The sequence below is a fragment of the Nicotiana tabacum genome, chromosome 6 (assembly GCF_000715075.1).
Source record: "Nicotiana tabacum cultivar K326 chromosome 6, ASM71507v2, whole genome shotgun sequence".
Classification (NCBI taxonomy): domain Eukaryota; kingdom Viridiplantae; phylum Streptophyta; class Magnoliopsida; order Solanales; family Solanaceae; genus Nicotiana; species Nicotiana tabacum.
The window spans coordinates 214735064-214749258 of record NC_134085.1 but is presented as its reverse complement, the minus strand read 5'-3'; the positions used below and the strand labels follow the sequence as shown (position 1 = coordinate 214749258).

Here is a 14195-nt window from a genome sequence, read left to right as displayed (position 1 = left end):
TGTTATTATTATTATTATTATTATTTTTTCATTTTTATAAAACTCCTAATTATTAATTAATTCCAAAAAATGTAAAAATCAAATCTTAAATGCAAATGCTATATTTTTTGTATTTTTAATGCATTAATAAAATTAAACATTCACACAAACATATGCAAACAATCAGAAAAATTGCACAATAATTCTTAAAATAACACATAATTAAAGAAAAAACTTAATTTTGGAAATTCTTTTGGAGTAATTTGTGTGAGGCAAAAATCACGTGCTCACAGTGGTTATTTGATGACGGAAAATATTATGATGTATTATTGTGCAATGATTGAAGACAAACCAAAAGAAGACTAAAGAACAATTCAAAAAGAAGAGAACACGTAAAATTGAAAGGTTAGGCAACAAATTTGTAAATGAAGTAGCAAGCGACGCGAGAGTTCAAGCTCGCGTTAGAGCTCATGCCGGCGAGGCTTACAGTGAGATAAAGGCGCGTAGTAGATCTGTGACGACCCAGCCAGTTGTCTCATGAGTTACCATTCCGTTTCCCCTATTTCTGCTTATTATTGCTTTGTCTATCGGTTCTATATGTGATCGGGTTGGTTGGCTTGGGTTCAGAAAGGTTTTGGTAAGGTTTGAGACATTTAGTCTCTTTTGAGGAAGCTTAAGTTAGAAAAGTCAACCGGATGTTAACTTATGTGTTAGAGTGCTCGGATGTGAATTTCGATGGTTCGAATAGCTTCGGAAGGTGATTTGGGACTTAGAAGCGTGATTGGAATGTGTTTTGGAGGTCCGAAGTAGATTTAGGCTTGAATTGGCGAAAGTGAATTTTTGGCGTTTTCCGATTGATATGTGAGATTTTGATATAGGAGTCAGAATGGAATTCAGAGAGTTGCAGTAGTTCTGTTGTGTCATTTGGGATATGTGTGCAACATTTCAGGTTTGGTTGGGTTTTTGATCAAAAGCGGAATTCAGAAGATTTTGGAAACTTAGGCTTGAATCCGATGTGTTTTGGTTGATTCGATGTTGTTTGAGGTGTTTTGAAGGTTGGTATAAGTTTGAATAAGGTTATAGGGTATGTTTGTGTTTTTGGTTAAGGTCCGGGGGCCTCGGGGTGATTTCGGATGGTTGACGGAGAAGTTTGGAATTTAGGTGAAACTGCAGATTTTCTGCTTCTGTTGTTTCCGCACCTGCGGATGGGGGCCGCAAGTGCGATGCCGCAGATGCGATGAAAAGGACTGTAGAAGCGAAAAGGGCCTAGAAAGGCTGGGGCCGTAGAAGCGGCTGAGGAGCCGCATCTGCGATAGCGCAGGTGCGGGGGAAAAGGATCGAAGAAGCGAAAATTGGTCATTTAAGTGATGACCGCAGAAGCGGTCCATTGACCGCAAAAGCGGGTAATTGGCCGCAGATGCAAAATTCCTGGGCCAGAAAGTATAAATTGTTTCCTTCGCGATTTTTGAGCTATTCCACCATTTCTAAGTCGGCTTGAGAGCTTTTTGGACGATTTTGAAGAAGGATTTCAAGGGAACTTCATTGAGGTAAGGATTTTGGACCTAAAACTCGTTTCTATGGTCTTATTTCACGGATTAGGCTTGTAATTAATGGAATTTAAGGATCAAAAGCTTGGGAAAACTAGGGCTTGGTATTGGAAACCTAGACTTGAGGATTTGAGGGACCATTTATGGTCGGATTTTGGTACTTTTGATATGTATAAACTCGTGGAGAGATGAGGAATCTATTAATGTGAATTTTATCGAATTCTGAGACGTGGGCCCAGGGGTCGGGTTTTGGTAATTTCGGGATTTATGTTGTAAATTTATTATTTTTACTTGGGCTTCGTTCCCTTAGCATATTTTGACGCCGTGATTCTGATTTTGGATAGATTCGACGCGAGTGGAGGCCGATTCGAGGGGCAAAGGTGTCGCGGGCTAGAGTTTGGACCGGATTGAGGTGACTAATGATTGTAATTGATGTCCTGAGGGTATGAAACCCCGGATTGCATATCGTTGTGCTATATTGAGGTGACACACACGCTAGATGACGAGCGTGGGGTCGTACACTATTGGAGATTATGACTTAGTCCATCCCGAATGACTATTTTACCGCGTATTTGACTGAAAACTATTTGTTATCATCATGTTTTGGGCTGAATACCATATTTGGGTCTTGTGCCAACTATTTGAACCCTTAGGGGATTTTTACTGATATTTTCTCGTTGTTTTGACTTTATACTTGAACCCAGTCATGCTATATTCTACTGTTTTCATAACTCAACCATGTCTACTCTGCTTTAACACTTAAAATGATATTTTAACTGATATTTTGGGCTGAGCACCATGTTTTACTGTTGCCCGAGTGGCTTGTGAGATTCTGACTGAGTAAGGCCGATGGCCTATGTTGTGAGGATACACTAATTTATGATTATGAGGCCAAGGGCCTGAGATTTGTACGCCACGAGGTGGCTTGTTGATATGAGGCTGAGAGCCTACTGATTATGCCACGAGATAGCTTGATATTGCGCTTGGGCCGTAAGGGGCCTATCAGCATCATAAAATACAACAAATAAATAGAAAGGCCAAAATGTGAAAGACGACACAAATGTGAAACACAACAAAAACTGCTAGTAGTCCTAGACAAAACATTATCAGACTAGCCGGCACAGCGAGGAAAAACGCTCGACTACCCTCTAACCTACAACCCTAATGCTCAATCTCCACACTTTCCTATCAAGGGTCATGTCCTCGAAAGTCTGAAATCGCGCCATGTCCTGCTTGATCACCTCACCTCAATACTTCTTAGACTGTCCTTACCTCTTCTCGTACTTGCCAGAGCCATTCGCTCAAACCTCCTAATCGGAGCATCTAGGCTCCTCCTCCGTACGTGCCCGAACCATCTAAGCCTCTCTTCCCCCATCTTGTTATCCACAGAATCCACGCCCACCCTCTCTCGAATATCCTCATTTCTAATCTTATCCATCCTAGTATACCCGCACATCCATCTCAATATCCTTATTTCTGCTACTTTCATCTTCTGGATATGTGAAATCTTGACTGGCCAACACTCATCCCCATACAACATGGCCGGTCTAACCATCGCTCTGTAGAACTTACCTTTATGTTTCGGTGGCACATTCTTGTCACACAGGACTCCAGACGCTAACATCAATTTCATCCACCCACCCCGATACGGTCTGTGACATCCCCACCGATCTCCCCATCTCCCTGGATAATAGACCCTAGGTACTTGAAACTCTCTCTTTTAGGGATGACTTGTGAGTCAAGCCTCACTTTTACGTCCACTTCCTCCGACACGTCGCTAAACTTACACTCCAAATATTCCGTCTTGGTCCTATTCAACTCGAAACCTTTAGACTCCAAGGCTTGACTCCATACCTCCAGTCTCCCATTAACGTGCCTCGCGTCTCATCAATTTGAACTATATCATCAGCGAACAGCATACACCAAGGCACCTCCCCTTGAATATGGTGTATCAGTGCGTCCATCGCCCGGGCAAATGAGAACGGGTTAAACGTAGATCCTTGGTATAACCCCATAACCACCGAAAACGGTTGTGAGTCACCTCCCACATTCCTAATATGAGTCTTAGCTCCATCATACATATCTTTTATCGCCATAATATAAGCTACTGGTACACCTTTCACCTCACGACATCTCTAAAGAGCGTCCCTAATGACCTTGTCATATGCCTTCTCTAGTTCAATAAACACCATATGCAAATCCCTCTTCCTATCTCTGTACTGTTCCACCAACCTCCTAATCAGGTGGATATCTGTCTTGGCTTTTTTTGTATATAATATAAGTGATATCCAAAAATAATTTTCTAGGGAAGCCTATGTCACGACCCAAATTCCGTTATAGGTCGTGATGGCACCCAACACTTTTCTTAGGTAAGCCAACCCTAATCAACTAGTGAGTTCTCATTTATTTTAATAAACAATCTAAACATTTATTTAACTAAAATTTAAAACAATCGATAATTAATAAATATATAAGGCAACTAAATCGGGAAAGACTAAAGGGAATCATAATAACAGGAATACAACCCAAAAATAATAGTCTACTAATGTGTATGCCAGGATCCAGTGTCACAAGTACTAGGGCAACTAGTAGAATGTATAAAAGAATATAACTATCATACTGCCAGAAATAGAATAGACAGTAATAACAAAAGGGAGAAACTCCGGCATGCTGCTGAACAGCTCAGAAGGGGCAGCTCACCGTGGGATCTCGGTCAAGTATCAGGACCGCGTGCCGGATGCCTAGCTAGATGCACCTGCCTCAGATCTTGTACAATTAAGTACATAAGCATAGTATGAGTACATAAATCAACGCGTACCCAGTAAGTATCCATTCTAACCTTGAAGAAGTAGTGACGAGGAGTCGACTTGACACTTACTAAGGTCAATAATAATATAATTTAAGTATTATGCTAAGCATGGATGTCATGAATAAATAACAGGAAGTGGCAGGTTCTTTCATAAATAATATTTCAGTTAACAATCTATATTTCAAGGCATTTAAAGCAGTTCAAATCACAGAAAGTACCAAGCAAGCAACATGCGCAAATAATGCCGAGCTCGAACGACCCGATCCAACATAATAATAAAGTGTGCACTGCTGGAGGGTCGAACGATGCGAACCATAGATGCATCTGTTGCCCCGCTCGCGAATCATACATGTGACACAGTCAAATAAGAATAAACACATCAAACAGTCAATCAAAAATTCATCAGGAAAGCAATTACCTAAAGTAATGTTAACTTCTCTTTAACTGTCAAAAAAATGATGTTTAACTTTTTAGACATTCATTTTCCAAATTCGATATGATTTACGCACTTTAAATTGACAACAAATTACAAGTACGACAAGTAAAGCATGCTTTTGGGTCCTAGACTACCCGGACTTAAGCATAATAGTAGCTACGCATGAACTCTCGTTACCTTGTGCGTACGTAGCCCCCGTAATTAGTGACACATATTAAACTATTGCTCCTATGGGGATAATTCCCTCTTACAAGGTTAGAAAGGAGACTTACCTTGCCTCAAAGCTTACTTCAAAATTCAAGAATGCGCTCAAACTCTCAAATCGGAGCCGAACGATCCAAAACTATTCAAATAGGGTAAGAACTAATCAATACATGCTCAAGAGTTCATATTCTAACTATTAATGTAATTTCTCAACCCTAAATGCAAGGTTCCTAAAATTCATCCCCAGGCCCACGTGTCCGGATTCCGAAAATTTTCGAAGAAAGTTGTTACTCATAATCTAAGGATCAAGAATATACAATTTCTACTACATTCCATAACAAATTTCGTGGTTAAATCTCATTCTTATCAAAACCCTAGATTTTACTCTAAACCCATAATTTTCACTAATTTACATGTTGTAATCTTCCCATAAACTATGTATTAAACTCACATTAAGTAGAAATAACTTATCTCACAAAGCTAGGTCGAAATCTTCCCTTTTGAAGCTTTTAAATCGCCCAACAATGGAGTAAAATATGTCAAAAATGACAAAACTCCCGTATTAAATGAAGGCCACTGCCTTCAGCATTTCTGCATCTGTGATGAGGGGACCACATCTTCGGTCTCGCTTCTGCAAAAGATCATCCGCTTTTGCGGAATTTGGTCGGGCTAGCTGGGGCTGCATCTGTGGTCGGGTGGCCGCTTGTGCGGAAGAGGAGCCGCATCTGCGGAACCTGGGCTCCTCCCCTTGGGCCGCATCTGCGATGACTTAGCCGTTTCTGCGGGCTCGCACTTGCGGCTGGCCAACCGCAGGTGCGGTTATGACAACAATCTGGAACTTCAACTCCTTCTCAAAATTTCAACTTAGCTCGAGCCTCATCCAATTGACGCTCGGGGCTCCCAGGGTCCCGCTCGAACATACCGACAAGTTTAGAATCATAAAACAGACTCACTCGAGCCCTCGAAACGCCTGAAACAACATTAAAACTGTGAAACACACCCTAAAACCAATTGAATCAAACTTATGAACTTCAAGTTCTTCAATCTACTTCCAATATACCGAAACATACTTACACTACTCGGAATGATACTAAAATTTGCAGGCAAATCTTAAATGGCATTAATAGATTAATGAAATTAACTGATTATAAGCACCACACAAGATGTTCTTTAATATTATGTGAAAAAATCACATCCAATCAGCTTATACTCCAAAAATTACAAAAATAAAAAATAACCCCTACCCTATCACACCTGGAGAAGAACCATTAAGTTTTTCTATGCACAAGAGAACAGTGAATGGCCAAATAAAAAATCTCGCATCTTGGTATGTAATAATCAACAAACCAGGAACTCCCCAGTCCAATTTTTGGGGCATTATTTCTTAAAAATCCATTCAAGATTATCATCTATGATTTGAGCGTTTACCTGTTACAGATTGTTGAATAACTATTTCATATAATCTATGATTTATTTTATGATTTTTCTTCCTATTGCTTGGATTCTTCAAAAAGCATACAAAAATCGAATGTACAACTGTAAAATTTGAGAAACAGGTTTGATCTTGAAAGTGGAAATCACATTATCACTATATAACTCCATCAACAACTACGAAAATTGGAAAATTGAGACCTAGAAATTAAAGAAATCGAGAAAGAAAAGAAAGGGCAACTTGATTCGCTTCACATTAATTTTTTAAAACCTAGGATTTGAAAAAATTCCTAAGTTTCAAAGTACTTTGGGGGAAATAAAAAACGAAAAAGGAGAGGGTGAGAGAGAGAGAGAGGCGGAGGGAGGGAGGGGTCGAATTACTTGGGAATTGAGTGAAGTGAGAAGCGTCTAGAGTGGAAGATACAGAGGGGAAAACACGATGTGAATAGAACGAGGGAAAACTTAAGGTTTTGTGGATAATAATAAAACTTTCCCACTACTACCTAGGAAATCTTTGTGGGAAATCTTTTTCATAATTATAAGAAAAATGTAAAAATATCCGTTTACATTGAATCTATGGGAATATGTAAAAAAAAAAAATTATTTATTGTTTAAGTTCCCACTGTCTTCACTAGGAAATTTTTTCAGTTTTATATAATTATTTTTTAATAACTTTTCCCACAGAATCAGAGGGAACTAAATCCCGCACATTTTTGCGCCAAAACTTTCCCACGGATAGTCAATGGCAAATGTTATTATTTTTTTAGGAAAAAGAATTTTAATTTTCTCATTGTATTTCGGTGGAATTTGCCACTGAAAACTTTTCCATGGGAAATTTCCGTGGAAAAATAATGTGTTTCTAGTAGTGTACTTTATACAAACTTCAATTAAAAACTCACTTAGCTATTTAAATTTTAAACATTAATATGATGCACTTCTTAGCTATCAATAAATTTCTAACCACTAATTTACTTTTAATTATGGTTATAATTCTGTAATAGCAGCACAACATTTGAATTAACATCTTGAACTTATGATACACGAATGAATAATGTCGAATAGAATGGGCGAATGAGAATTATTCGTTTTAGCAAAGTCCTTTCTTATCAACACATGGAGTTATTTCTCTCTTCAATGGTTGAACCTCAAAAAGATTGGAATTTGTGACCTAAAGCAATTTTTAAACTAATTGTATCATTACAGTGAAATTCAAAAGTCAACATATATGAAAATCGGTCACTTTCTTCATTAGAACATTTCTTTCCAATTTCAAGGTTTTTATTCCTCCATGATCGACGAGCATCATAACATTCTCAAGATCAAATTTTCCTTGGGAGAGCATTTCTTTCACGGATTAGAGCTTCATTTTCCTTCTTTAAACTGCACATGAGATTTGAAACTCTAGGAGGAAGCTCTTTTCATCCTAAAAACCAAAAATAAATAAAACAAATTTACAAACAAATCGGAATAATTAAAAGAACCCATCAAAAAATTTATTTACCTCATGCTTCGGGCACGTGAAAAACCTTCTCCTAGCACTTAAAGGTGTCCATGCCATGAAATAATTGGCAGTAAGTCCGTAATGACACCTCCCATTCGACCCATTTGAGCTACTAGAACATTCCGACATTGTCTTTTGTTATGATTCGACCCCTTTGAGATACTAGGATTTAATGAAGTCATTGCCGTTCATTTGAATGTTTGTGTCTATGACTTAGTTTATTTGTTGTGATAATTAGTTTGGTGTTGTCAAATAGGTGTCTAAGTAAACTGATATGAAGTTGTGAAGTGTTTGAGAAATTACTATTATAACTGACTCATATATGCCCCTGTACAATTCGAACTAGGTCTAACTTGCCCTCACATATATTCCACGTGGCTTTATGAGTCTTCCGTTAGTGATGGAGGGCATATACGAGCCCATTTGTTGACGGCAAGGGCAGAATAGAGACCAACTTTTAATGGAGGGCTAGCCTGTCCTATTTCATATAGTAAAGGGGCATTTTAGGCCCTTTCCCGTAGAATCAATTAGAAAGTATATATAATAAGACAGAATGGTGCTTGAAATCCTGCACCTACTGCTTCAGTTACGTAACTCGATTTAGCTGTTAATATATACAGGTTCCTTCTGCCAAAGCACCTTGTTATCATCTCCAAATAATTGGTGGCGAGGATCTTTGATCCTGAAGGGAGATTATGGTTTCAAAAGCACCCACCAAAGCCTTGACCTTGCTTCTCCTGGTCTCGACAAGTTTGGTTGCAGTCTCTTCGATCACATTGTTGAACAATATTGGAGCCTCTGTTTTGTTTCCTCTAGCTTGGTGTCGAAGATTAACTTTCATATTTTCATCTTTAGCAGCATTTGACTTTCCATTAGCAATAAGTCTCCGAGAGCTTCTTCCTCTAGCATAAGCATTTCCATTTTCGTTGTAATCTAGTATTTTGACTGGCCTGAATTTTAGTCTCCTTGGACTGACTTTCTCAGACTGAAAATCGATTATTTTTCCTCTCCTGAACTTGAGGTTTTTAGGACTGCAAATTGCAGTTCTTGCAACTTTTATATCTTGGCTTTGGCTTGTGGTTCCACTTTTTCTGGAATTGCTGACTGTTGCATCGCCATCAAAAGACTCGCATGCAGAAATTGATGATAGGGAAGATTTCCTGTTGCCAAGGTTTCTGCAGCTACTGCCATCTGAGTGCAGAGAAGGGGATGGGGAGAGAAGGGATGACGGTCTCTTCCCTCTTTTTGGGCCATGTAGTGAAGATTTCCTGTTGCCAAGGTTTCTGGTGATACTGCCATCCGAGTGTAGAGAAGAGGATGGGGAGAGAAGGGGTGACGGTCTCTTCCCTCTTTCTGGGCCATGTCTATCAAAGGAGGAGACTCTGGCCATTCGAGTTTCCTGGGAGAGCTTTATGGTCTGGCTTTTAGTCTTTGATTCTCTGATGTGCAATGTCTCGTTTGGAACACTTCCATGACTTCCTTGCTCCATCTTGCCTCGTTTAAGATTAGCCCATTTTCTAAGTTGAGATGTCTTGTTTGGAAAGTTTTCATTACTTGGTTGCTCTATCTTCATTCGTGCAAGGCTAGTCAAATTATTAAGTTGAGACACCTTGTTTGGATCATCTTCATGACTCACTTTGTCCGTTTTGCTTGGAAGGCTAGTCCGCTTATTACGTTGAGATACTATTCTTGGGGAATCATTATTTGGCTTTTTGCCTGATACCCTCTTCACAGAAAATCTTGTAGAGTGGGAAATAGTTGTGGATGCTGGTATTTCCTGTCCCTGGGCTCGAAAAGTTGTCCGGCTCTTGAATTTTGGTAGCTTACTTGAGCTTAATGGTTTCTTCCCTATCTGCAACATCACAGTTGTAGCCATTTCTGGGACTTCTCCTGATGTTGTTACAGGTCTTGTGGGCTGGAGAGTCCTCGTCCTTGTTTTAAGATCACTTTCTTCTGCGTATTTGCAAACTTCTTGGCGAGAACCTGTTGGAACACTCAGTAAATATGGCAAGATCTTGGATTCACCTATTTCAATACCTAAGCTGCCAGTTGAGTTCCTTCTCAAATAGCTGACTTCAGTCTCAATTTTGTCGAGGTTGGGAGGAACGCCGACATCCTTTTTCTTGCTGAACTCATAAGATCCAGTGTCCTTATCCATCTTGCTTCCTGTGTTTGGTTTGCTGGTTGCATCATCCAATAGAGACCCCTGAAGAATTGCTGAACCCCCTGTTATAATAACGTCACTGTATCTTCTTCTGCTTTTGTTGCTTGATACCGAATAAGCATTTTCTTCCAGAGGCTGCAGCTTCGAATCTCTTTGATGACTTGCAGAAACAGCCAATGTTTTGGTGCATGCTTGCATTTCCTCTTCGTGGGAAGTTGTCAACCTTCTGAGATTTGCAGGTAATTTAGTTGTTCTCCATATCTGCCACTTCATAGTTGTCGCCAGTTTTGAATTTTCTCCTGATGTTAAAGATCTTGTGGACATGTGAGTCCTTGCTATTGTTTTAAAGTTGCATTCCACACCATCTTTGCTAGCATCAAGCCAAGAACTTGTTGGAACACTTACATGACGTGACAAGACCTTGGAGTCACCCATTTCATTACCTAAGTTTCCAGTTGAGTTCCTTCTCAAATACCCGACTTCATTCTCAATTTTCTCCAAGTTTGCAGGTTTCCCAACAGTCTTCTTGTTGCTCAACTTAGAAGATCCAGTGTTCTTGTCCATCCGGCTTCCTTTGTTTGGTGTGCTGGTTGCACCATCCAATGGAGAATCCCGAGCTAATGGTGACCCCCCTGGTATGATAATGTCACTGTATCCTCTTCTCCTCAGCTTATAGCTTCTTGACATAGAATAAGCATTTTCTTGCAAAGGCTTCATCTTCAAATCATTTTGTTGATTTACAGAAACAGCTAATCTTTTGGTGTATGCTGGGTTCTCCTGTCTCTGGGCTTTACCAGTTGTATGCCTCTTGAAATTTACAGCTAGCTTACTTGATCTTGGTGGTTTCTTCCTTATCTGCAACTTCACGGTTGTAGCCAGTTCTTGGGTTTTTTCTGATGCTGCTATAGTAGATCTTCTCAGCAGGGAAGTCCTCGCTTTTGTTGTTTGAAGATCACGTTCCACACCTTTGCAAGCCTCATGGCAAGAACCTTTTGGATCACTCAGATAACGGGACAAGACCTTGGATTTAGCAATTTGAATACCTAAGCTGCCAGTTGAGTTCCTTCTCGAAAAGCCAACTTCACGCTCAATTTTCTCCAGACGTGCAGGTATGCCAACAACCATCTCACCCATTTTGAGCTAGAGCAATGAAACTATCACCACTGCAGATATATTATGAAAAACAGAGAGGTTTAGGAAAGCATCACACATGCTTGTTTTCTCTATGTTTCCGAACTGTTAAACAAGAGCACTTACCGATAGAAAACTGATGATAAGCAGAGACCTTTGATTGAAACCTCAACCTCACCAGTGTGGCATCCTGATTGGAAAGAAACAAAGACCTGTGAGAAAACTGCTAATAAAAAATGTAAGTGCACTAATATGACAACAGTACAAGGGAAGAACATTGTACAATGACGAAAATAAATTACTTATTCTGCCGCTTGCATTTCTCCCTCCATCTGACTGTTCCTCAAACTACTCTGGTACTCCTGTCACCTAATTAATACTTCCAAATTAGAGATTGATTATAAATGTAGCACTATTTTGACCACACAATTCAGTAAGTTTAACAGAATATATCTTGCTTGGTGGGAAATGTGTCCAACAAAACTTGGTAATAATTGATACAATTTGATCGTTGAGCCTAACTGGGAAATGTGGACAATTAGGACCTGAAAAATCTACTCTGCATGCATGTCATTGACTTGCTGGAAAACGTCTTTCAAACTATTAATACTATGATCTTAACCCAATGTGTTTCTTTTAAAAGGAAAAAATTAATAATTATAAAGAGAAGCTCTACAAAGCACTTAACGAGAAACATTCTTTTAACTGGCAAAGCAATGGAATCCCAAATCATACTTCCTATCTATTAACCTAAGTTAAATAATAGAAATAATTTATGACATCCTCACCTATTATTATACAAATAAGAAAGGGAAACGTAAGATGCCACCAATATTCCAGAAGTAATCCTACGAGAATCAATGAGAAAAAGAAAACATTTTTTGTTTCCTTTCAACAAGAGATAAGATGTTCTATAATGTTCTTTTATGAAAATTTGATATAAATCTATACTTCCTAGAGCTATACATTCCAAACACCATTGCCATTATTCAGAAACAGAATTCAGGCGGAACGACAAAGAAAAAACAAGGAACACCATAGACATCGCATTTACGTATGTTTTTTCATCTCATGGGAGAAAAAAGAAAGCTAAAAATCCTATTCGAAGAGAATTGAAAGTTGATTAGTTCGGGCGTTGGATTGTGAAACTATTGTATTGTTCAAACATTACGTGAAGAAGCAAAGCACAACAAAAATTTCAGGCAATTGAAGAATTCGGGAATCATTAACATTTGGATTCTAATCATCTTCAATAGAAAACGTCAATCTTCGAATAACAGATTCAAGAACTGTTTAAAATTCACAAAAAGAGAAAAATGATAATTTTGGTGGAAAATAGGGGTTGAAATTATACCTTTTTCTTGATAAGTTAGGAAGGGGAAGCCAAAGAAAGAGGGACTCAACAATTTGTTGACAATTTTTGAGAGTAGAATTTCTAAAATTGCAAAGAAAGAAAGCCAAAAGAAAGAAAGAAAGAAAGAATTAGAGAAAAGCGTTTAAAATTCATAGACATCTGTGAGAATAGGCGCGATTAATGCAGAGGATATAGATCAGCTTTGACACTAAAAATAATAATAAAGGAGGCGTAACACAACTTTAGACCCTCTCCTCAACCAACTTTTTGTAAAAATAGCACGGTATAGTCAGTTTTCAGACTGGTCATTCAAAAATAGCCAGCGTTTACGAAGTCAATGACAAATAGCCACTATTTTGCTGCAACAAAGACCGGTCCAGTATAATATACTGGAGTTCGGTGCACCTGTGTATGAACTCCAGCTAGGGGTGTACATGGACCGGGTTGGATTTGTTTTTACCAAAACTAAACCAAACCAACTATATCGGTTTGGATTGGTTCGGTTTTGTCGGGTTTTTCGGTTTTTCGTTTTTTTTTTGTTACATGAATATTACTTCAATCTTACTTTGTTAAAATTATAGATAAAGTTTTGATAAGTGAATATATGTTTAGTAAATATGGAAAAATGACAAATATATGATTTATTAAAATATTCTAATGGAAGAATTTTTTTAGTAACACATGATAGTTATTTTCTTAGTCGTCTAACAATAATTTTTCGTTAATTTACGCTTCCAGGGTTAATACATGAGAGGATCCCAAATATTTCTACATTTTCTAAAGAAAAATCACTATAAACTCTTGAAAATATAAATAAAATTTATATATTTATATGTTGGTTTGGTTCAGATTTTTTTATTCAATACCAAACCAAGTCAAACCAAACCTAGTCGGGTTTTTTAATCGGTTTGGTTTGGTTTTTCGGTTTGGTGCGATTTTTCGGTTCGGTTTGAACACCCCTAACTCCAGCATATTATGCTGGACCGATATACTTTGCTGACTCCAGTATAATATACTGGAGACTGGAGCAATCAATTTTTTTAAAAAAAACATTAAATTTTATTCTAAATTCTTACATTCATTTATAAAATAATTGTAAATCACGAAATATATATACATATACTATCAAATCCTTTTTTTTTTTTTTACATTTCACATATATAATTTTATTCGTATTTTCTTTGTAGATCGATACAGTTTAGCTTTTACATTTCATGCTCTTTGGCGTGGCTCCATAAAAATTGGTGCAGGAGTAGGGAATTAAGAGAGAGTGCAAGTTAAGGACGAGTACTCTATTGAAATAGTTTTTTGGTCTAAATGTATGAGAAACAGTCAGGAAAGAATGACGAGCCGACTTTAACAACGTCACCCACCTCGGAAAGTAAAAGAACATGTTTAGAAACGCAGGGGTGTACAAACCGAATCAGAAAACTGCTCTAAATCGAAAAGTTAAATCAAATTGATTAAAAAATTCGATTAGATTTGGTTTAATTTAATTTGGTATTGAGTAAAAAAACCCGAATCAAACCGACATATAAATATATAATTTTTATATATACTTTTAAGATTTTATATAGAATTTTCTTTAAAAAAATATCTAGAAATATTTGAAATTATCTTGCGGGATATAATATTTAAT

The 14195-nt window shown here is 38.0% G+C and overlaps 1 protein-coding gene across 1 annotated transcript; it reads right to left on the bottom strand.

The window, feature by feature from the left end:
* Nucleotides 1-8238: 8238 nt before the first annotated feature.
* On the bottom strand, nucleotides 8239-12680 carry LOC107769719 (uncharacterized). The gene is made up of 4 exons (XM_016588956.2): nucleotides 12557-12680; nucleotides 11505-11571; nucleotides 11329-11392; nucleotides 8239-11234 (listed from the first exon to the last, which is right to left on the bottom strand). Exon 4 carries the CDS (start codon nucleotides 11203-11205, stop codon nucleotides 8554-8556), a length of 2652 nt encoding a protein of 883 aa, XP_016444442.2. The 5' UTR covers nucleotides 11206-11234; nucleotides 11329-11392; nucleotides 11505-11571; nucleotides 12557-12680; the 3' UTR covers nucleotides 8239-8553.
* Between the last annotated feature and the right edge of the window lie 1515 nt (nucleotides 12681-14195).